At 43.0% G+C, this 17,669-nt stretch overlaps 1 protein-coding gene across 6 annotated transcripts in view; it reads left to right on the top strand.

Annotated features, from left to right (window-relative positions):
- Positions 1-9,319, top strand: part of LOC108577996 (protein FAM46C) — a 129,067-nt gene extending 119,748 nt beyond the window's left edge. For 4 of the 6 annotated variants that reach the window (XM_017941275.1, XM_017941255.1, XM_017941267.1 and 1 more), the window contains exon 2: positions 7,912-9,319. In XM_017941275.1, the coding sequence (XP_017796764.1) occupies positions 7,957-9,285 (1,329 nt within the window). In that variant the 5' untranslated portion in view covers positions 7,912-7,956 and the 3' untranslated portion in view covers positions 9,286-9,319. Of the gene's footprint in view, positions 1-4,763; positions 4,842-4,947; positions 5,040-7,911 lie in introns of those variants that run through there. The other 2 variants (XM_017941241.1, XM_017941262.1) reach the window with 2 other exon arrangements.
- The last annotated feature ends 8,350 nt before the right edge of the window (positions 9,320-17,669 follow it).

A 17,669-nucleotide genomic window follows, 5' to 3' on the forward strand; every position in this document is an offset into this window, starting at 1 on the left:
AGCGAGAGTACGACGTGTCCTCTCACGTGATCGAGCTAAATCTTGTCCAACAAGTAGCGAGCCCACCAAGGAACCTCCATCCCCGCGGCGTGCACGAAACCACGAATTCATATTTTCGTGTACGGTTGTGCTCCAGCGTGGTCGTGAGCGTAAAAATGAAGGGTCCTCGGATTGACGTGGGTTGACGACAGTGCCGGTACAGCCAGGATCGATAATACTTGTCGACCACCCTCGGTTGGTCCAACCTCTTGGTACCCCTGCCGCGAGTAGCGTGGGCGTCTGGAAATACCCGCCACCCTGACTCACACACCAGCGTGAACAGCCACTTTCATTTCGTGTCTCTGTGTCTGTGCTGTGTGTGTACGACGAAATATAACCTTACTCTTCGACCGGCGTGTTCATTCAGAGACGCCCATGCGTTCTCCGCGGTGACGTCATTGAGAGCAGCCGAGATGAGAAAGGGAGAGGATCTAGGGCAACGTTTCTCCATTCTACTATCTCCTCTCTGTATTTCATCTCGTCTCTGTTCTGCACCATCTTTCCTAGCACTTCTTCCTTTTGTCTTTTTTTTCTGCTTCCTGTTTCTTTTCCGTATTACGTTGTCTCCCTGTGCGGCTTTCTTTTGTCTCTTTATTCGCCTCTCTTCGGTTCCATTGTAGCTTCTTTTTTTGTGCTATTCGACCATCCCTTTCCTTCGTTTGTACTTTACGTCCCTTTGATTTTTGCCCTCTAACCTTTGCCCTCTATCTTTCGTTCGTTTCTTTTTCTTTTTATTACTCCTTTGCACTCGTTTCTTTCGTTTATTATTATTAATCTTTTGCGTTCGTTTCTTGTTTTTTTCTTTTTTCGTTTTGCGGTCTTTGCTCTTCCTGCCTTGTATTCTCTTGTCCCTCCGCCCTTCGCTTTTGATTTACTCTTACTCCACCTATCTCTCATTGTTGTTTCTCCTTCCTCCCTTTTCCGTCGCCTCGCTGACCCTCGTTCCTCTCCCCCGAGTGGGTTAACGGTTGATCAGAGTTGAACGTCGCGGCGATTCAACGAGCCACGTCACTTTTTCCAGTTGATTTCACCGCGTCAACGGTGTTATTCCCGACAGATAGTAGCGAGCCGAGCTGACGAAGAGTTATAATAAGGGTGGCTGTGAGCTATAATGGCGCGAAGATCGGTTTTCTAGTAGGTGTTTCGATTGTCGAGGGAAAGTCGAGAATGGGATGAATAGCGTGGATTCAGGGCTGATGGGATAACGATAACGAAAATAGAAGATGCTTTCAGAAGTATTATTGAACGTTACACGGGAGTGTTTGTCCTTTGAAGTTTTGCGACCAATCGGGAAACAGAAGGTATGGTCGAAGGGAAATTCTCTGCGATGCTGTAAGCTTTGTTTAGTTTAAGCAAATTTATTCTTTCTTCGCTTCTGGTGAATTCATCGTTGAAGACAATTCGTTACAATACTATACAGCGTTTATATTAACTTCAGTACCGAAGAGAATTCTCCAGAAATTAATTTTTTTCAACCAGTAATTTCCCTTTAAATCGTTAAATAATATTCTCCAGAAATGTATTTTTTTAACTTCTTAACTCTGTGTTCTCCTTTGAAACAGAAATTGAGTCTCTAATTTACAATTAAAAACGAGTAAGAATTGGCACCAATTGTAAGCAAATTGTGTTCTAAATATTCGCTGACCAACGACGAGTTAACTCGTCTAACACGGTTAAACGAACAGTTTCCCTTTAAACCCTACCGTACTCTTCGCGCCGTAAAATATTTCTCAGCTGCTTAACAAAAATCGCTCGTAGCCGCGTAAAATATTCCTCGCGGCGAACGTGCCAACCCTGGTTCTCCTGTAAATGCGAAACGTATATCGGAAAGCACGTCCTTCCGCGAACTGTAATTTTCATTACCTCCTCGAAATACGTTTTCTCGCGCGTGTGTACGATAACTCGGAACAGGCGAACGAATGTAAGAGCTTTTCAACCTTGAGATTGATTAAACATTTCGCGAGAGCTTAACTTGGTCAACTTTGGATTGCGCAATTCCAGCGAAAAGCGGGGGAGAAGAGAGGAAGAGATGCGTTATCGGCGCGCAAGAAACGAGTGGAAACGTCGAGAAAGTACGCGAACAGCGTGGAAACGTGGAGAAAGTAGAGGAACATTGTGGAAACGACGAGAACTTGACGGGACGAACCGTATTTGAAACTTCGTCGAGTGTGAAGCGCGACAGAAATTCAACTGGTTGTCCATGATACTTGAAACGATGGACCTTGGGAAAGCTTGGAAATGATAAATCCATGGATTGAACGCGTTTAACGCGTTCCACGGTGTGCAACAAAAGTTTCCAGACTGTGTGCGTTCAATAATTTATTGCGGCGGAGTGGAGAAGGGTAGAATGGAAAATATGGTATCTTGAAGAAGTTGGAAGTCCTGCCGAGTAATACGAAATTTACGGTGTTAAATGGTAGAGAAAGCGCTGAAACGAGCTCGATGGTTCTCGAACCGGACGGAGGAGTAGGAATCTCATTCATCACACCCGGGACTAACTAGTTTCCCAGTTATTTATTTGACAACATTAAATTACCGTGTATTCAGATGAACGTTTCATTCGGTAGTTTTTTCGTTTTTCGCGTGACTTTATTTTTCTGGTCTAAAACGTGTCTGGGTATTTCAGTTTTATCTAGATGATACTCGCAGCGTTGGGAAATATAGATATTCAAGTTTAAGTAACTTAATGTTCGTTTAACGTGTAGGATATTTTAATAAATTGGTATCCATAGTGTTGTACAAAATTAATTGACTGTGAACTACAAACATTGAGTCAATATTCACATCAGAGTACTCATACCGAACTGAGTTATTACTCACAGTATCATACAACAGTAGTCTACTCATATTCAGTCTGTTTAAAATTCGCAATCATTCGTGAGAATGTATAATTCCTGTACTCGCACTAAACTCACTACTCATACTGTCGCACAACAACAATCTACTCACACTCGATGTATTCAGTCTATTTAAAATTCTCAATCAGTGTACTCAATATTCATAACAATACATAATTCTTGAACTCGCGTTAAGTATACTACTCACGCTGTTATACAACAACATGCTACTCACTCTCGATGTATTCAATCTATTTAAAATTCTCAATCAGTGTACTCAATATTCATAACAATACATAATTCTTGAACTCGTGTTAAGTATACTACTCACGCTGTTATACAACACCATGCTACTCACACTCGATGTATTCAATCTGTTTAAAATTCTCAATCAGTGTACTCAATATTCATAACAATACATAATTATTATACTCGCGTTAAGTTTACTACTCACGCTGTTATACAACACCATGCTACTCACACTCGATGTATTCAATCTGTTTAAAATTCTCAATCAGTGTACTCAATATTCATAACAATACATAATTATTGTACTCGCGTTAAGTATACTACTCACACTGTTATACAACACCATGCTACTCACACTCGATGTATTCAATCTGTTTAAAATTCTCAATCAATGTCGATGTATTCAATCTGTTTAAAATTCTCAATCAATGTACTCAGTATTCATAACAATACATAATTATTGTACTCGCGTTAAGTATACTACTCACACTGTTATACAACAACATGCTACTCACACTCGATGTATTCAATCTATTTAAAATTCTCAATCAATGTACTCAATATTCATAACAATACATAATTCTTGAACTCGCGTTAAGTATACTACTCACGCTGTTATACAACAGCATGCTACTCACACTCGATGTATTCAATCTGTTTGAAATTCTCAATCAATGTACTCAATATTCATAACAATACATAATTCTTGAACTCGCGTTAAGTATACTACTCACACTGTTATACAACACCATGCTACTCACACTCGATGTATTCAATCTATTTCAAATTCTCAATCAATATACTTCAACATTCACAAAAATATATAATTCTTGTACTCGCACTAAGCTCACTACTCGTACCATCGCACAACACCATGCTACTCACACTCGATCTATTCAAAATTGTCAATTTAAAAATTCTCAGTCAACATACTCGACATTCACAAAAATACCTAACTCTTGCACTCACACTATCATACACCATTCTACTCACACTCCGACACAGAACCTGCTCAATACTACTCGTAGTACTACAAAACACACATCTACTCACTCGACGTTCGCATTAACATATCCCACTCGTACTCACAGTACCACATCCTACCCCCACTCACACGCAATCCACCCAATCTACTCAATACAAACATCCGTTCATCTAGAACGTATAAAAAGATCAGATTTATGGAGAAACAGCTCATAGTCGATAGCGCGGCGGTGGTAGCTTTGTGCTGCCCTCCTGGTGCACTCGCGTCGCCGCTACCGCTGGCTGCTGATGGTGTGCTGTCGCCGCTGCCGCCGCCAGTCCGCCTCGTTCGCCTTTCACCGCTTTGCCTGGCCTCAGTTCGCTGCTGCCTCTCATCAGCTGCGGATCTGTTTCGTATTCGCGAGATCGCTGACGCGCGCGCGCGCGATATATAAACTTGCCTAATCCTCGTCAAATCCCAGTGATTTCTTCGAGAAACTAAAGACAAACAGAACAGTGCTTCTCCCCTCGCGTTTTTTCTCGTCAAATTCCGGTGATTTCCTCGAGAAACTGGAGGAAAAGAACAGTGATTCTTCGCGTCGCGTATTCACAATTGAACCTCGTCAAATTCCAATGATTTCCTCGAGAGACTAAAGGAAAAAGAAGAGTGATTTCTCGCGTGGAATAAAAGTGAAAAAAAGAAAAGAAGTGAATCGAGCCAGAAAACGGCGTCCGGTGATATTGTTCTTCATGGTAAGCTTGCCCGAGAGTGTGGAAAATTCGTGTGACGGAAATTGAGTGCTGCTCCAACAGGTGATGGTTCGATCCGTTCGTGATCGTCTCGTCGATCAGCCGGACCGAGAGTGTATCCTAGCCAAGTGAAAGTAGCCTGAGCTGGTCAGCCGGCTGATTCGCGGCGAGGTGAATCCCCGGGCTGCTAACATAACCGCGGTAATACGTTTACGCGATCGATCAACGATCGAATTCTTCCTCGAACATCTTTCTTCCTTCACTCGCCTAGTGTGCCTTTTTTTTTTTCTCGTTATTTCTCGTGCATATTTGGTGAAACGATTTTCACTGTGAACGTGTGTGGAAAATCTCGAGTGTGTTCTTTCGTCGGGGACAGATTTGGGTGGGATAGAACAGAAAGAGAGATCTGAATAAGAAGATTAGTCAGACGTTTGGAATTTACGAAATAACCAAGAGCACTGTCGTCGTTCCTCAAATTCAAAACCTCACTCTTTCTATTTCCTCTCTCGTTAACGAAATTAACACTCGAAATAATTCCTCCCGCATCAATTAACCGGTATATTAATTCGGAGAATTGAAATCAAAGTGTGTGACGTAACGATCGGTATCGTTGCTAATAGGAAGAAAGAGATAACGTTATCGGTAATTTAATAGCCGCCTCTTATCAACGTCTATCCTGAACAAAAAGCAATTTCAGCTGGAGGGGAAAGGGGAAAGGGAGACTCGTTATCGAATTCCTCTTCTACATTTTACAAATTCGTTAGGAAAACTACGAGCATCTGTTTATGGAAATTGTAAACAGTCGTAAGTGTGCTGTGTGTGCAACGAAGTCGAAGTATAGACGGAGGAAAAAAAGATAAAAAATAGCTGTAATGTAACGAGAAACTGGTAATAGAATGGGCGCAGCGTATATTAGCTAACGAAGTTACTACGATTAGGTGGCGTCGTTTCTCAAGTGCACGGTGAGAGAACTATCGCGGAAAAGAGAGCGGCTTCTGACGGTTGGGTTGACCTGTCTGTCCAGTCTTCTAATCGAGAATGTTCAACTTAACGACCGGTTTTATCGCCGCTCGTCCGATTAATATTGAAGCTGCGACCGTTGGTTCGCTTCGATAAGCTTAACGACGCCTCTTAGCTCGTGATCGACGAAGCCCCGCGCTATCTGCTAATGAAATAACGATAATTAAACGTCGCCTCGACCGTGACAGAGTCCAGGAACGCGAACTTATGGGACTCTAGAAGCCTGTGGACGACGACGAATCGAGTTCTCTCTTACTTACCGCACACTCGGTTTCTCGCTGTTTACCTTCAACAGCTGACTACTCCGTCGAGAGGGCTTCCGTTGGCGTCGACCTGTTGAAATCGACGCGAGGAAATTAGAGAGAGAGAGAGATCTTGTTGGAATACTAAGGGGAATTTCGAAATGTTCCGGGGGTGTTTTGAAACGACGGGGAATTTTCTGAAGTGTTAGGAAAGCTCTCGAGATAGTGGGGAATTAATTGGAAATTTCGGGAAAAGGAGATCTCTGAGATGTCAAGGGAGATATTCTGAAATTTGGAATATTTATTTTTTGACGCTTTTCTTTGATTCTCTAAATTTCTAAATTTCTGGAGATACTGGGAAACCTCTGGAAATTCTGGGAAATTGAGATCTCTGAGTTTTATTAGGGAGAAAATATTTTGAAATTTAGAATATTTATTTTTTGACGCTTTTCTTTGATACTCTAAACTTCTAAATTTCTGGAGATATTGGGAAACCTCTGGGAAATTGGGATCTCTGAGATATTAGGGGGAAATATTTTGAAATTTGGAATATTTCTTTTTCAACTCTTCTCTTTGATACTTCAAATTTGTTTAAAGTGGGAAATTCAGAATATCTGTATCGAAACAGCCAATTTTCTTCGACACTCAATATTTGTTAAAATAGGAAATTTTGTGGTTTACAAAATCTCAGATTTCAAATTCTAAAATTTAGAACATCTGTATCGAAATTTTCGAAATATCAAAGAAATTGGCTCAACTCTTTCAGAATTTTAATTTAATTTACAAAATCTCTAAATATCGAAAGAACTTGTGCTCGTTTCTTCGATAAAATAAAAAGTTCCCGCTCAAGTTAAATTATCCAGTAAGAACGTATTCTTCGACAGAATACCCGGGGAAGACCTTTCGAAAAACTTGCTACAACTTGATTCTCTTGAAGGAACAGGAAAGTTCGAATAGATCGTGTACACACTACCCGGATGTAACCTCGTGGCATTTCTAAACGTGGTACATCCACGGCAAATAGACACACATCGCCGAAGGGGTTGCGCGTTTCATAGTGACGGTTAACACGTGAAACTTGTGTCGATCCTAAACCGCTTTCGATAAATTCGTACCGAGTTTGTGTTTCCCTCGCTATCGTAGCTGCTCATTTGTGTAGGACACGATTGGATTAATTTGTCGCTCTGTTACCCCGTTCACGGTTTTCATTGATAGTCACCAATCAGCAGAGTCGTCTATCAGATTAAACAGATCGCCGGCACGATAGTTTGTCGCACGTTTCCAACGATTAATCTTGTTATTCCTTCCACTCGAAATTTGCAATATTTATTTATCTAACAAACACGAACAAACGAGAGAAAAAATAGGACATAACAAGCAAATTAAACGAGAACGATAACAGTGTAAATTTCGATTCCAGAAACAATAACGATAACGTTGAAAATGATACGATAACGAAAAAAGTACTATTAATAACATCGTAGATAACGTTAATAAACGATAAACACTATCCTCGACTTTCTTTGTTCGATCTGTTCTCCAACTATTCTTGGATTGTTTATTATAAAAATGAAACTAGATAAGAGAAAAAAAAATAGCGTTTCAATTTCCTCGCTGGAAAACTACTATCTCCCGTGAAACACACTCTTCCAATTCCCCGTTATTATTTCCATCAGCTACCGAGCACGTTACTTCTCTGGCCACCCTTTAAGAAACTCTAACGTGGCGAAAGCATAGCGTACTCTTAACACGATTTACCGAAGGCGGAAATGGCACGGTTAATAACATCCCCTGTTTCGTTTCCATTACAGTGTGGCTCCCTGGAGATCGGCGAGGAACGCCAGCGTCGGGTCGCTATGATGGAGTCCCTGTGCCAGGTGAACGGCACCAAGAGCAACGGCGGCAAAGGAGGCAACGAGAATAACACAAACACCAACAGCACCAACAACAACAACAACAACAGCAGCAGCAGCAGCAACAACAACAACAACAATCCAGAATGTCCAGATCCGCAGCAAAGGTTGGCCGTACTTAGTTTCGAGCAAGTTCGACGATTGAACGACGTGATGAACGAGGTGGTGTCTATTCACGGCCGTGGAAACTTTCCCACCCTGGAGGTTCGATTACGCGACCTGGTGACCGTGGTTCGTAGCAAACTGGAGACCGATCCGAGCAACGGAGGCGCCGGTATGAGGGTGCGCGACATCAGGTTGAACGGCGGTGCCGCATCGCACGTTCTCGCGACCGAGTCGCAACCGTACAACGACCTGGACTTGATCTTCGCCGTGGAATTGTCGAGCGGGCGAAATTACGACAAGGTGAAGGCCGCGGTACTCGGCTCTCTGTTCGACCTGTTGCCCGAAGGTGTCAGCCGTAAACGTATCACTACGTGCAGCTTGAAAGAGGCGTACGTGAGCAAGATGGTGAAAGTGAACAACGACGGGGACAGGTGGTCACTGATATCCCTTGGTAATTCACGTGGGCACAGGAACGTCGAGTTGAAGTTCGTCGATTCGATGAGGCGGCAATTCGAGTTCTCCGTGGACTCCTTTCAGATCGTCCTTGACTCGTTGCTGTTGTTCTACGAGTGCAGCAAATTGCCGATCGGCGAGAATTTTTATCCTACGGTGGTAGGTGAATCCGTGTACGGTGACTTCCAAGAGGCGTTGTATCATCTTCACAAGAAGCTAATCTCGACGAGGCATCCGGAAGAGATACGCGGCGGCGGTCTGCTCAAGTACTGCAATCTCCTCGTGAAGATGTACAAACCCTCTCAGCCTGACTACATAAAGACCCTCGAGCGATACATGTGCTCGAGATTCTTCATCGACTTCCCGGATATCAGCCAGCAACGGGCCAAACTCGAGAACTACCTGTGGAATCACTTCGTCGGGCCTGAAGAGGAGGCCCTCAAGTACCAGTACCTGATGCTGCTCCACAGCGTAGTGGAGGAGTCTACCGTGTGCCTGATGGGCCACGAACGACGACAAACCCTCGCGTTGATCGAGAACCTCGCCTACCAGGTATTCTGCCAGGAGCAACAGCAACGGCTTACGAATCATCAGCAGGCACCGCCTGGACCACCCGCTACGTACGTTTACGCGAACGGTTATTATTACGCTCCAGTGATACCCACCGCGTGCTACACGTGCACCTGTAACTCGTGGATGGCATGCTCGTCGTGATGCGACATCGAAGACAACGCCATCGTCGCCACTAGCCAACGATCAAACCAACGCAGCTGCCGCCGCCGCCGCGATTCTCACCGACGATACCGATCGCAATACAGTCGACGCGACTCTTGCCGATGGTCGCGAACAGGAAGAATCACGACCAGGCTACAGACGGAACGATCAGGACCGGCTTGGTCCTTGTCGTCTTCTCGAGACTACGAAGGTGAACAACCGTCGCCGATCGTCGTCGATCCTTCACGGTTGCGGGCCAAACGAGCACTGCTTGTTGCTCCTCAGTTGACGCATGGACACGCGCCCAACGCCTACTACCACCGGGCCGATCCAGCGTGTGACGTAGACGAGGAACGTGTTAAACGCTCGTCGGAATGAAACGAGAGAGGGGGGCTGGGTGTAAAAGGAAGGGAAAAAACCTCTCTCGGAGAGTTGGTGGAGGAGACCGGGATGATCGCGGAGAGAAACGGTGATTATTATCGTTGGAGCGCGCGGGGGTCGGTGACAGTGTTTGAAACAGGTTGAAGGAAGACTGAACAAGACCCGGGAGAGTTGGAAGGGTTTGAGAGATGTAGGAGGAGGAGGAGGAGGAGGAGGAGGAAGAAGAAATATAAGAGAAGGACGGGGACATTGGTTAATATTGTAATTACTGTGAAGTTTCCGTCCGTTCGTCTTTCTTACGTCTCCCGGAGAACACACGTATAAACACACGTTATCCATCTGCGGTGGACGATCAGTTGTCGCGGGGGGTAGGACCAAAAAACAAACAAACGAAAACAAAAAAAAAGTAATTAACACGATGGTACTTGCTGTATAACACGGTCGTAGGGGATCAACCGAGAGACTACAAGACTCCAAAACGAAGCAAAACGTTAAAACGAAAAGAAAAGAAAAAAGAAACAAAAGAAAAAAAAAATGAAACAAAACGAGTAAGAAAAAGAATAAAATTGTAAGAAAAATGTGTTGTGCCTAACGAAAAATTTCGAACGGATGGGGGATAAAATTAAAAAAAAAAAAAAAGTATATATATATAACGGAACCGCGTGCGCGCACGCGCGCGGGATGGACAAACGGATACGAGACTCGATCGTATGCGTTTTTTGTTTTTTTTTTGTTTTTTTTTAAACTGCTCTGCTTGCGCGGTGCGCGCGCGTCGATAGAGAACGAGAGAGAGAGAGAGACGGACGCATACGATTACCGCGGTGGCGCGAGAGAGACACAGACTGTGCGCGCGTCGAAAGAGAGAGAGATGAATAGAGGTGAGCACACGCACGCTTCTCAGAGTAGCCGGGGGAACGGTGGCGTCGGTTCACCAAGTCATTCCGAACGAAAGCGGCAAGCAGTGAGGAGGTCGCTCAGCGGAGAAACCACGACGAGAATGAGAAACGGAACAGAGGGAGAGCGAGAGGACGGAAATAAGCGAGGAATAGTTGGAGATTTCGGAAAGAACGAAGAAAGGACAGAGGGCGTGTGGAGGTTGGATGGAGGACGAGAGAAATAAAAAGAGCGAGTGAAAACGACTGATGGTGTGCGGATGGAGAGCGTCCGTCGAACGTTCCACGGTCGCCCCTCTTTCTTCTTTCTCTTCCCGGACGGAGAAAAGTGAAGTAAATAAAAAAAAACGAAAAAATACAAAAAAAAATTACGATGTTTCGAGAACGTGTACTAAAATACAAGGAAGGTAGTGGTAACACATGCAAGCACACATACACACGCCGTATATACATTACATATTCATGAAAAGAAAGAAACAGCAACAAAAAACGAGTAGATTCAAACGAAACGAGCGGACAGACGCGAGAAAGGGAAAGGTAGAGAATGAGTGAGGAAACATTAACGGGGGAGTGGCGTTTGCAACAAGAATAATTATAAATATATAAATACATGTATAAAATCTATGTATAAATATTAATGTGTGGCTGTGAACACATTTCATTTAGATACTATTGTAACGTGATATATAAGATTGAAGAAAACAAAATCGAGGATGAGCGGCGCGATCGGTGCGACAACCAGACGACAGTTTGTACGCGGAGAGAGAGAGAGAGAGAGGGAGAGAGTGAGTGAGTATGAGAGAGTGTGAGAAAGATAGTAAGCATAGCAAGAGGAGAGAGAGGTTAGAAAGAGGTGAGGAGAGAGACGTTTCCATTCGTTTCGATTTTTTGTCCGAGAACCAGCGCTGTCACGCCGCGTAAATAAACAAACACACACATTCACGCGTGAACATAGAGAGACTCAGGTAGAGACCCAACAAAATACCGAAAGGGAGACGATCTTTTCTCTCACATTCGACGTTATACACCACGGGCAGGAAAGAAAAAAGTCACGAAAGCTAATCTTAGAACCAGAAGAAGAACGCGTTTCTGGTGTGTCCCATGAGGAAACTGGACGGCAGAAACCCTTCGTTGAGAAACGTGCACGCGTGAGACACAACTACACAAAGCAACACTCGTAAACTTACACTTAATTGCATACATACACACACGTGCGATCGAGTGATCCTTGCGGCGACCCTAGCGTCACGTGGCGGCGGCTTGCATAACTTTCTTTATTAGATACCGTAATTATTTAACACCGCCGCGGAGTGTGTAAGACGGCGTAGCACCGCTTCAAGGTACACGCGTGCCCCGTTAACGTTTTCCATCGAACAGAGAAAGAGAGGAGAGAGACGCGTATTTTTCACGTCTAACGACGAATCTGCAATCTTCGTCGCGTCGCGAGTCGCTGCTGCTTGTGTATACATATATATATCGGCATGCATACACGTGTGTGTACTGTCCTATACACGCACAGAGAGTTCTACTGAATCTGCTTGTCTATCTATCTATCCTTCTCGTGCTCATAGGTTGTGTGTGTATATATATGTACACACACGATACAATACTACAATATAGCTACATGTGTACACAGTGGAAGGGGAGAAAAAGAGAAAGATGTATAGGCGACTAGCGTCTCTCTTGAACGTGCGTGTCCGTATCGACTGGTGACCCCGTTAGTTAACTCACAGTCAGTCAGTCAGTCACTTTGCTCGCTCGCTCGCTCTTTCGCCGGTCTACCAACCAACCCAGCCAGGCCTCTCGTTCGCTCGCTCACTCTTCCTTTCAGTTTGCTAAGCGAAAGTAAAGGCCTAATAAAAAGCCCGCAAACTGGTTTTTCTGATATATCGCGTGTTAATGCTAAGGAGAGCCAGGCGGACTAAGCGTCGCGTTGCACCCGGGTTGTTCCCTCCGTCGATCCGTGATAACCAACCACCACCTAGATTTTGTTTTTTTTTTTTTTCTTCAACCGCCATGATCCTCGTCGTCGATCCTCTTACACTCTCGATTATATACCGTCTGTCAGTGATACGCGCCGCTGAGTTTCATTTTTCGACCGCGTTTGCTCGTTTCGTTTCGTTGATACTCTTTGCACACTCGAACGAGGCTTTCGTGGATCAGTGCAATGTTTCTCTCGTGAAGATATTCTGCGTTTTGTGATACTAACGACCTGATTGTTTTTTTTTAAGAAGTTCAGTCGAGTGCAAAGAGTTGAGGTTGGTTCGAAACTTTGGTCCCTTGTTTCGTTAGGGGTGTGTTTAGGTGAGAAACGAAGAGGGCTCGTGATGGTGATGTGATTATAGAGTTTATCGTTGGAGATTTTTTGGGGTTAAGTTACTTTAGCGTTGTAATCGAAGGGAAACGAACGGAGTTGGATAGTTTGTGATCAAGATTAATCCTTTTCTTTTTACGTATTAAGATTCTACCTGTGTAAGTTCGCCGGAGTATTAGGACGACTCGAGTCGGAACTGTGCCGACTTTGGATCGATATTAAATTCGTAGTCGATATAGATCATCTTTCTGCTCGGTAGAATTATAGAAATCCTCGATTCTCTAATAATCTAGCGTGTTCCCACTCGAGTTTGCATACCTGTCGAAACCTCGAATTTTTAGACCTTGTTGAAAAAAGGAACGAAATTCTTGCCAGAAGTTCGATTATTATAGAGCTCTCAAATTTTCAGAGTCTTCGATCTCGATCAATTGCTCACCTTTCAACGAAGAAGAAGGGTAATTCAATTCCCAACTTGTTCCTAAAGTTTCCCGGCTACTTCGTTCAAATTATTACGATCCTCGAAACTTGAGATGCGAGTCTGGCTGCAAGCATCTCACGATTCGATCATTCTGCCTCTCGCTCCGTCTCGTAAGCTTTAAACTGGGTCCTCTGCCCATCGATCATCCTCTCTAATCTATCGATTCCTCGATCCAGATACCGGTTGGTCTTTTCTTTTAACGTAGGTGACAGGATTACGATGTACGTTCGTTCGTGCAAAAAGAAAGATTGTTGAAGCTAGGCCAAAAAAAAAAATAAATAAATCAACGAAGAAACTCGTGTCTTTTTATCGCATTCGTATTTTTTTTATCGAAATCGTGTGTCGTTGTATCTCTTTTAAACATTTTTTTTTACCAATAAATACACTTTCCTATGGCATTCTACCAAAATTCAGCGATTTTTCACGATTCCTCTTCTCTTTCGATTAACGCTTAGTATGTGAGAAATTGGATTTTTTTTTTTAGAAACAAAGTTCACTTTTCATTTTTTTTCTTTTCAAATGAGAATTTTAGAAGACAGAAAATGCACACGATATTTTATACGATCGTTCCCTTTTATCAAGGAAGGTATTTAAAAACAGTCACTTTCTCTTTCGGATAGAAAATCGATCTGTCTTCGTTCGTTGTTAGTTCTTGAAGAATCGACGATCAATCATGACGCAAAGACGGAATAACGGCGAGATCGGTTTGTTTTTAGCGAAGAATTTCGAAGATTGATTGTTTTCTCTCTCGAATTGTCGTTACGCAGGGTGACGCATGTGTCGTTCGATAAGGAAGCTCTTTTTCAGGAAAGTATAAGAAGTTACGTTATCTCTCTGTGTTCTGATAAATATGTATATTTGGAATCGATCGATCAGCGAGAGGAAAAGTGTTGGAGAATCGTGGAATTTCTTCGAATCGAGAAGTTGAAATCAATTGGACTGGTATACATAACGGGACAATAGGCGGGGATTACTTGTTACACATTCGTCAATTTTTCTATCGTAATTCAAAATCGAACGATTGGCTGTTCTTCTTTCTTCTTTGCACTTAGCTGCTTTTCTTTTCATTCTTACATATGCTCGTAGAAACTGTCCAGTCCCTTGGAAGCGAATCTCTTCGAGTTCGATGTGAACGACCGTGGAAAATGGTGCGAAATTGTAAGATCAATTTCAGCCGAAAGGAGCGATCCTCCTTTGAGAAATTGAGAGAAACGCGTCACACAAGCGTAGATTATAATCAAAAGTACAGAGAAAATGCGGGAAAACACATTTTCAAGAAATGAAAAATCTAGAAATATTAACGGTAGACTAAGAGCGAAACAAAAGCTGCGAACACTTGGTTAAAACGAATTGAAAAAGGTACAACTAAATGACGTTCTTCTTTCGTTTGAAACACCAGGATTCGCTTGTAATTAACAAACGATCGCTCTGCGAACGACTCGAAACGATAATTCGAAAGGGAGAGTGCGTGAAATCTCGATCGGAGGATCGAACGACGAACAGACATTGATCGTATCGATCGGAGCAAGAAAGAAATGAGAGAAAAGTACGAATCGAATCGTAGAAACGCGGAGAAATAAAATTAGCAGCTTTTTTAAATCGCCGAATGAGAACGAGAGAAAAAGAAACAGTTCTTCAACTGCGTTTCAAAAAAAAAAAAATTTCTATAAATTATTCGCGATTGTAACGAGCGCGCGTGCAATAACTTCCGGTTGCAGAGGAAGAGAATCATGCTAGAAACAATCGTGGATTTGTTTTCGTGTCTGCGTGAGAGGCGGTGATTAAAAGGAAAAACAGGGGAACGAAACGATGAAAATTTAAAGCACCATTTTTATTTCACATTCGATCCTCCTTTTCTTTCGTGCTCTTCTGTTGATCGCGTGCTCGAACGTGAATAATAACCATAACCGCGCTCGCCACACGCGGACCACTCTTTTGTAACCATAACTCCGCGCGACACTGTACTCCGATTAATTATATCATACTACATATAAATATATATATACACACACATATATATATATATATATATATATACATAGCCACGACGTATGGTTATTATTCAGGGGTTGAAGAGAGGAACGAGATAGGGAAGAAGAAAACGAGATTACCTCGCGTGTGTGTTAAATTAAGGAAAAATTGTGAGAAAAAGAAGAGAGCGCGTGATAAGAAAGTTTCTCTCTGGTGCATATGCACGCGATATGTGTGATACATTCGTGGTTCAAGCCGGCACGTTTCTTTTATCGACACACACTCCTTGATAACGACTCTTCTCTGTTTATCTCGTAGCGCGAATTTGCGCGCGATTATCTCTCGTGATTTGAACTCGAGCGCGTTTCTTCTTTTCTCGAGCTATTGAGGAGGTAATCATGAAACGTTAATACTACAGCCTATCTCGTTTATTCGAAGGTGAGAAAAGTAGCCGAAAAAGAAGAACAGCAGCGAAGATTTTATTGGAACATTCGTCGGGATGTTAGGAAAGAAGAAGGAACAGTTGTCGAACAATCTTTTATCGTTGTTCCTAATTTTGGAATTTAGAAAAGAAAAATTGAAAATCAGTGGAATTTTTGCAAATTTCTGATCGCCCACCATGGTGTCTCCGTCATCTCGAATCGTGTGCACGAAACGAAATGGCGAGGAAAGTACACGCGCGCGCGAATTTTAACGCGAAACGAGCGGATCGTCTCTCTTCGCTCGTAGAACGAAACAGCAGCGCAGTGATCGAAGTGGTTAGAGGACTGTCACGCGGATCCTAGATCGTTTCGAAGTGGGGGAGAAAAACGAGCGTCGAAGCGGAATTTGGGCGAGAGTTCGTCGAGAAAGAGAGAGAGGATCGTTCATAGCGTTCTTGTTTCGCATTTCTCTCTGATCGAGGATTTTCCCAGTGGGAGAGCTCTGTGTGCGAATGGGGGAGAGATCGGATCGATGATTTGTGTTAATTTTAAATCGAACTCAAAGTAGAGTGTATATTCTAAGAATGGAAAAAGTTTCGAGTGTGCTCGTGGATAAATTATGTTCGTTGAGAAAAAGGAAAAAAAAAATACACAAAATGGGTGAGTTCAGGGTCTGCGTGGATAGAGCGTTAGACAGAAACGCGACGATGTTTAATTATTACTTTATAGCGGCGAGAAATGAAAAAGAAAAAAAGAAAAAAAAAACACGAAAAAAAAAACGGCGTATCTGTGCGAGGAGTGTGACGCAGCGATTGATAATCGTCGTTCTTTCTTTTCCTTTTTTAAGTAGACACGAATTAAGGATATGAATATCGAGTAATATGAATATGCTTGTACGAGTATTCAAGTTGGAAGGTTTAATAATAAAGACTATGATTTACACGTGTACACGTTTCTTATTGCGATTTTATCGCGTCTACGTTATCATTGTGCATTATCGATCATTCGACCGAGCGAGGATTCTTTATTTTCCAATTTTATTTATTTTCAGTTGACGAAAATTTTTTCGTCCTTCGCTTCTCTTTCCGTTTTTAGACGAGCTGTTTCACGTATCGTTGTTTCGTACTCGTCGAGGGGGATTGCAAGAAGAACCCAACAAGCGACAGGGATCATTCCCGATTTTCCTCGCACAGAAGCGAAACGCGTCTCTCGGTTCCCGAAGCAAACTCGATCTTTCGTCCAGCGTACGTCCAAGGGACCCCCGTAGTGTGAAGCGAGAGAATGTGTAACGAGAAGCGAGGAATTATTCGAAGAGAACGAGAATCTCACCCAAGTCTGGATTGTAAAGCGAGAACCGATCGCGGCCGATTTTTTCAAAGACGCGCGCGCAGCCTTAATCGTGTAGATATTTTAATTAACGCGGCTGGACGAGGAGAAACGAAAAGAAAAAGGCACTCGTTAAAATGGAGCATAGAATTTAGGGTAATTTTCACGATCGCCGAACCGGTGAATTACGAAAGAATTTCCAATGGTTCTGTTCGAGACCATCTTTTACACATCTGACTGTCTGTACAAATAAAGAAGCGTAATCAAAAGAATTCACGATACGATCTACGATCGTAGAAATTTTTATAAAACATCGACGATAATTATTTTCAAACGCAGATCACTTCTTCTCCCAAACATTCTGTAAATCAGTTTTCAATTGTTGAATCAACAGGTGGTCTCAGGCTAGCCGAAACGATAACAAGTCGGAACGAATCGGTGAATAAAGAAAGGAGTAAAACGTGAGAGTGGTGTACGAATCGAAGAGAGAAATGTTGGTTCAAGGGCCACGCGTATTGTTTGGCCGATTTCGTGGAGAGCAGCTCGGATCCTTATCTGGATATCGAGCAGACTGATCGCAGATATTCGATAAGCTGTAC

This window comes from Habropoda laboriosa, unplaced genomic scaffold (genome assembly GCF_001263275.1).
Source record: "Habropoda laboriosa isolate 0110345459 unplaced genomic scaffold, ASM126327v1 scaffold5, whole genome shotgun sequence".
NCBI classification, from domain to species: domain Eukaryota; kingdom Metazoa; phylum Arthropoda; class Insecta; order Hymenoptera; family Apidae; genus Habropoda; species Habropoda laboriosa.